Genomic DNA, 6,404 nt, shown 5'->3' with positions numbered 1-6,404 from the left:
TGTATTCATTTCATAAAAACCTATTCTGAGAAATAAAAGTATCTCAAAGGCAATAATCAACACACTTAACATTTGAAACGTTTTGGAAGCTAGGGCTCTACTCAACCCGATCTCTGTATGTAAAGAAGACCCGGTGCTCCGAACCAGGTTTCAACGAGTTACAATCGCGCATTCCCTTACACAGATTCCAGCCGGAAATATGTCACAGTAGACAGGAAGTATTGTTCTTCATGTTGGTCTCATAACTATCAAATGGAGTGGACAGACCATTCGACCTTGTTCAGGATATAGTTTTCGTTGATTTTATTTCTTTTTCCACTCGAATGATTAGTTAGCGACGCGAGAAATTTCGCCCCAGCCTATTAAGAACTCCACCCTCGCAAATTCATTAGGCGAGCCTCGGCTTCCAAAACTGGTTGACTTGTCTACAGTACTAGCCTAGCTACCTTGCTACTGTTAGTACAAGCAGACATGGCTGCTGCTCCTACAGCGGTACCAAAACTGGTACCAGAATCTAGTCCCCCATTTGCCTTTGACTTTTCTCAGCCTCCAGTCATCGACGGTTTTACACCTTTGTCGCGACCTAAGGACGAAACGTTCAAAGAGAAGTTTATCAGAAAAACTAAGGATAACCCCTTCGTCCCTATAGGTGAGTTGCATAAGTTGTCTCTGATGACAGTTACACAAGTGAACACAGTGATGGCACATAAGAGCAACCCGACCAGCCATGCCCATCTTTTATCTTAGAATATTTAAAGGGGCTGGAGATTTAAAATCTGACTAGACGAGAACATTATGTTCTAGTTGAGTTGCATGCCAGTTTATGGAGGAATGTAGTAGGGTAGGTAAGTAGTGATTGGTCAATGCCTCTGCTACTGCACTGAACCCTATGTTCATGAATGGTTGTACAGTAATTTGTCAAAAATTCTACGTGCAAATATTCTGTAGTTGCAGCGTTGTATTGTTAAAAAATGGAGGTTGTGTTTTGTCCATAGGTTTTTGTTTACTAACCTTCATCCTTTGAAAGGCAAATGTTTGCCATGTTCAATGGCAGGAGGGCCTTTCTGTTCTCTGGTCACTGAAGCTACAGGATGGCCCTCACGCATGAGCGATATACTCACTGCTGACTGACAGTATCTTATTTGATTCTTTTCTCAGGTTGTTTGGGAACTGCAGGAGCTCTAATATATGGCCTGAGAGCCTTCAAACAAGGCAAGACACGCCAGTCCCAGATGCTGATGAGGGGCCGTATCTTTGCCCAAGGCTTCACCGTGGTCGCCATCATATTTGGTGTCTTCACAACAGCTCTGAAACCCAAACCGTGAGGATGAAGAAGATAATGAATAATGTCCAGCTTGCATCAGCTGTGTAAAATGTTGAGCCAACTTTTTGGAAGGCACTTTGGTGGACACAATGTGTTTCAAATGCTAAATAGCCTAGATATTTAAAATATCTAGACTTCCTAAAATTGCTTTGGCTTGGATCAATAAAATGAGACATTTCCAGGTGTCAAGCAAGCAATGCCCAGGCTTGAGTTCTAATGTACTTACAATGTGTTGTGCGTTAATATATATATTCTTTACTAGAGGTTACATTTATCCATCTTTGGCTTTTCCCTACCTCTTACTGGATGATACAGAGGCCCATTCCCTGAATGAACACTGAAACCACAATTGTGCACCATGTGCTTTCTTTCAAAGACTCCACACTATATCATTGTCTAAGGAACTCCATGGAATGTATTATTTGACACATTTTCAAAGCGAGATCCCTGTTATAAAATGTTGGAAGAAATTGAGTGGAGTGCCAAGGACATATGTTTCTTTGCATGACACATAACAAAACAACAACCAGTGCCTATCCATGATTGTTTTTTTATTTTAATTATTAATAGACAGTTATACAGTTCCTATGTAACATTCTCAAATTCAATGAGGATTTATTATGTCCCAATAGGCAACGTGTGAACAAACCTGCATCTGAACCCCCATACAACCATTGTATGTTAATGATGTTGGCTTTTTTCACAAATTGGTGTTGTCAAATATGGCCATGCAATGACTTCCAACAATGGCACTTAGCACCTGATGGTGAAGGCCAGTTCTTCTGAAATTAAACCTCAATGAATACGATTAATTCTTTGGTCATTAAGACACTTTCTTTTTGTAACAGAGAAGTTAAGATAGGAAAGAAATTAATTTAAATTGCCAAAATCATTAAGTAACAGTAGTTGTAATATGCCAAAGGCCACAACCTGATAGCATTTAAAAAAAGGACAGATTTTAAGCTACCTTTAAATAATAAAGAAACTTCGTAATAAAGAAATATCTGTGAACTTAACTTTAAACAGGCATAGGTGGTTACAATCTATTCCTAGGTAGTGCTGGACTGTACATGTTGAGACAAACCACAAAAGTTCAGTTTAAGTGTGGTTAGTGACTCGTTCATGTTAAAACAAATTTCAAGTGCATCAAATCAAAATAATTTGCAAAGGCATGCAGTGTGTTGACCTAATGACCTCACAGTTCAAGAGGGAGTACGAAAGTTCAACTATTAACAATATTTACCTCAGTAATGGAGTGGTTACATTGAGCCTAAAACAAAGAGCAGTCCTTCATCTTTAAGAGGTCATATTTTATGAGACAATAAAGTAACCATCAATTACTTTGTAAGGAAAAGCAGGGAAGGCCAAATATTCTTCAAAGGTTGGAAACAAACAATAAGTACAGGTTCTAAAATAAAAAGGTTTTACAAAGTGGGCCTTAAGTATGCTAACTGTGTTTAAAAACAAGAGAAAAAGAAGGCGTTTTAAACAGTAATATAAACAATATACTGGGCCTTAACGTACCAGAGGAGTCTGTTTTAGCGAAATAAGAACTGAACGCATTCGAGACACGTCCTTGGCCTGCTTGTTGGTTTTGGGGTTGAAGTCGCACAGACGGGCCACTCTCTCCCACTCCGTCCCTGGACTGTCTCCATCCGTCTCAGCCAGGAAGGCCTCTTCAGATGCCCTGGGGGAACATGGATGATGAGACACACTCTCACACACTAGAAGGTGTTCATAAGCCATGGCTTTTCAAATGGTGAGTTTTTATAGAGTCAACACAGACCTCAATCACTATTTTGGTCACAAAGTATTCCATGTTCATGCATTCGTGAATTGCTATACGACCAGTGAGCTCTGCATTCTATTCACAACTCGTATCAGTATGAATGTTATGACATACAAACCATTTTTCCATCTGGTAGCACAGGCTAGCAACCTACACGCACATTGAACAGCTGGAGCATGCGCACTCTGGTACAGGGAACTAGCGGTTTACTCATACCATACATACAACACACAAAAGAACATAAGTTCTAAAACCTACACCAAGCCTATCACATCAGAGTTGGGCTGCTTGTAGAAAGCCTTGTCAGCGATCCTAGTATGCAGGCAAATAGGCCGAGAGAGCAGGAAGGAGACAGAAGAAGACAGTGTCAGTGTCACACAAGCAAAGAGAAGTTAAAAGTCAATAGGACGAGAGGACGCCATAAGCCTGTGAGAGGTGACGGTTTAGTGAGATGAAGGGGATGGGAGTTGGAAGCCTATGAAATTAACCATTACCCTAACAAAACTTACAGGGGAAACAGCTAGGAAAATACTGAGTTCCATAAACTGGTTTTATTTAACAATAAACAAAGTCGGATTTGATATGCTTAATAGCTGCCCAACAGATGGATTGTAGACTAGAGTTCAAGGACAGAGTATCATTAGTTGTGTAGCAGTCCTGTTCTGGTTCTCATGTGTGGGCCAGGTTGGCCTGGAAACAGGGCTAATCTCTCATCCAGGTCATCTCAGGGTTTAAGCAGAAAATAAAGAACATTTGCATAACTGATACCGTGTCAAACTTGGACAGAGTCTGTTGAGAAGCATGAAAGAAGGTTAACGTTAGTCCAGCAAAGAAACAGGGAAAAAATTAAATAAAAAGAGATTGAAGGATGACAGAAAGTTGTTTAACTGTGATAACATAGGTCTAATGTTGTTGATATTCAACTTAATCACAGTACTAATAGCAAAGAAACACTGAAATCTAACAACGCATGATTCTTTACGTTTTTCATGATCATCCTGAATAATTAGCTTTATCCATCTGTTACACAATTTAGGCCAAACCAACATTTAGGCCCTACAGGCATAAAGGTCAGCTGTCAATGCTCCAAGTTTACATTCAGTTAATTATGTGAGTGGAATAATTTCCCCTACCAGTTTGAACACCGGATATTTGTTGAAACGCTACGTTTCTGCAGCCTTTAAATCATCAATGCTACGTCCTGTTTACTGTTTTCGTTCACTCCTAGTTAGTGTCACAGACCTGTTGTTGGCCTTGTTCTTCTCCATCTGCTCGTTCTGGTGCACATGCCAGTCCTCCAGCTCCTTCTTGGCCTTCTCTTTCCACTCAGCCTCGGCAGCCTTGGATGCCGAGTCTGACAAAGCACCATAAACAGGGTTAAGGGAGCCATGCTTTTACAGTTATTCCTGTGTACATACAGTATATTGTATACAAAGAGGTAGCCTGTAAGATAAGAGGCACGACAGCAGTCAGCAGGTGTGGTTAGAGCGTAGAGTCTGGGAGCTAAAAGTAGGAGAGTCCTTAAGTACTCATACTGTAGCTGACTTCCACCAAGCCACTACCCCGCTGAGACGTAGAGGAGTTTGCTCACCTAGCTCCTCCAGGCGAGTCTTCTGCTCCTCCCTCCATTTTCTCAAGCTTTCCGGCTCCTGCCTCAGCTGGTCCACCTGGGCAATGGCTGCATAGCTGTCAGGAGAACCGTTGGATTCCTTAAGAGAACAGGCATTAATAAAGTTAGCCTAATGATCATTTTACCATTCCTTTTACAAGAAAAAATATTTGTTTCCAATGTTAAGGAGTAGTTACGGTACTTAAGTACAGTATAAGTTCAAGGTTGTTTTGTGTGCAGACTTAACATTATGTTTATAATTTGAGGTCAGTCAAATAGTTTATAGAGGAAACTAGATTAATTCCTGGGCACTGTTAGGATACAACTGAAATAACGTAATTATGCTTAACAGTACTCAGTCAATTTATCAACCAACCATTGAAGCAGCAATAGAAAAGGCATGAGATATTAATCACTGGAGTATTACCGGAAACATGTCCCCGTTGACTGTGGCAGGTTCTTCTTCAAAACCGTCTAGCAGAAACAAAAACAGAACAACTCAACAACAGTTTTTCAATTTGGTTGACAGGATTTTATATATCCGACTCTTGTCTTCATACGGAACTTGTACAGAAATGTAGCAAGGTAACTACACAAGTGGTGACACAAATGCTGAAACACCTGTTTGGCCACAGTTTCTTGTAGTGCTTGCGTGACCTGTCAAATATCTAGCAAAGTCTCTACAGTGTGGACACTGTGTAGGTGGCTACAATGCCTAGTAGTTGTTTTGGTCTCTGTCACACACGAGTACTATGTACCGACATATTTTATTGCTAACTAGCTAGATACCTGGAAGAATGTCAAGCCAGGGTGTGGTGACCGCTGCGCCAGCTAGGCAGTTAGCTAGCTCTAATTAGTCTAGCCATGACACCTGTCAGTTAGCCAAATGCAAGCTTTCTAGGTTTCAAAAAGGTAACTTATTTTAACAACTTCAGCCAGCTAACGACGTAGGCCAGCTAGCTTGTTCAGATGGTTGCCCACTGCCGTCACACGCGAAACTCGCTGGAGTAAGTAACCAGATAGACTTAGACAAGTATTATTTCAACCTTAAATCAGCTGTCCAGATACCAAATTCAGTTAGCTACCAAGCTAGCTAGCTAGGAAGCTAGTACAATCAAATATTAGTCTAATAAACAAACAATGACGATCTTACTACAGACTCACCATATTCTACAGTTGTAGGCTGTACCAGGTCTTGGGTGGGCTGCTCGGTATCTTCGAGGACTCCAAATCCTTCGTCGTCATTTTCAATCACCGCAATTTCGCTCTCTTGTTGGGCCAAAAAGGCTGCGGCTGGATCCTCTTCCACAGGGTGCACTCCATTGTCAGCCATCTTTTACAAGTATCCGGCGTAGTAGACCTAGCTAGCTCTAGCTGCTGTGCGATGTTTAGAGAAAATTAGCTTGCAGGCTAGCACAGTTCAGTTCACTTGAATACACTGGTCTATCCTTAGCAAGAAAACACACAAGCTCAATGTAGCTCCGTTCGGCGAGAGTCAAGAAGATCAATGTAGTTAACTGAATTACTGTAGCTAATAACTCAACTAAATGTTGTAGCAATGTTGCTAGCTAACAATAGGCAGCTGTACATGGCAGAAGGAGCTGATTCATGATTTGATTCTCTGCCTCAACTTGCTACATGGAACCAGGGTACCATTGCCAACTTTGTTAGAACATGTCACC

At 41.1% G+C, this 6,404-nt stretch overlaps 2 protein-coding genes across 3 annotated transcripts; one reads left to right on the top strand and one right to left on the bottom strand.

The window, feature by feature from the left end:
• Window positions 1-332: 332 nt before the first annotated feature.
• Window positions 333-1,798, top strand: higd2a (HIG1 hypoxia inducible domain family, member 2A). The gene is made up of 2 exons (XM_067247460.1): window positions 333-649; window positions 1,159-1,798. Exons 1-2 carry the CDS (start codon window positions 472-474, stop codon window positions 1,323-1,325), a joined length of 345 nt encoding a protein of 114 aa, XP_067103561.1. The 5' UTR covers window positions 333-471; the 3' UTR covers window positions 1,326-1,798.
• A 414-nt stretch (window positions 1,799-2,212) lies between these two features.
• cltb (clathrin, light chain B) lies at window positions 2,213-6,309 on the bottom strand. Of its 2 annotated transcripts, XM_067247458.1 has the most exons (6): window positions 5,887-6,298; window positions 5,150-5,196; window positions 4,705-4,822; window positions 4,356-4,467; window positions 3,372-3,425; window positions 2,213-3,011 (listed from the first exon to the last, which is right to left on the bottom strand). In XM_067247458.1, exons 1-6 carry the CDS (start codon window positions 6,053-6,055, stop codon window positions 2,840-2,842), a joined length of 672 nt encoding a protein of 223 aa, XP_067103559.1. In that variant the 5' UTR covers window positions 6,056-6,298; the 3' UTR covers window positions 2,213-2,839. The 2 variants fall into 2 exon arrangements, with proteins under 2 accessions (XP_067103559.1, XP_067103560.1); XM_067247459.1 differs by lacking the exon at window positions 3,372-3,425 and having other exon boundaries at window positions 2,592-3,011; window positions 5,887-6,309.
• Window positions 6,310-6,404: the final 95 nt, after the last annotated feature.

This window comes from Osmerus mordax, chromosome 12 (genome assembly GCF_038355195.1).
Source record: "Osmerus mordax isolate fOsmMor3 chromosome 12, fOsmMor3.pri, whole genome shotgun sequence".
Lineage (NCBI taxonomy): Eukaryota > Metazoa > Chordata > Actinopteri > Osmeriformes > Osmeridae > Osmerus > Osmerus mordax.
This window is presented reverse-complemented; position numbering and strand designations above follow the sequence as displayed.

What these genes read in the sequence shown, in the direction of transcription:
- cltb (XM_067247458.1), bottom strand. Translation starts at nt 6,055, where the DNA reads ATGGCTGACAATGGAGTGCACCCTGTGGAAGAGGATCCAGCCGCAGCC. An exon ending in GCCTACAACTGTAGAATATG is followed by an intron (nt 5,197 to 5,886) that starts GTGAGTCTGTAG and finishes TGTTTCTGCTAG; the next exon opens with ACGGTTTTGAAGAAGAACCT. An exon ending in AAGAACAAGGCCAACAACAG is followed by an intron (nt 3,426 to 4,355) that starts GTCTGTGACACT and finishes CCTGCATACTAG; the next exon opens with GATCGCTGACAAGGCTTTCT.
- higd2a (XM_067247460.1), top strand. Translation starts at nt 472, where the DNA reads ATGGCTGCTGCTCCTACAGCGGTACCAAAACTGGTACCAGAATCTAGT. An exon ending in TAACCCCTTCGTCCCTATAG is followed by an intron (nt 650 to 1,158) that starts GTGAGTTGCATA and finishes TTCTTTTCTCAG; the next exon opens with GTTGTTTGGGAACTGCAGGA.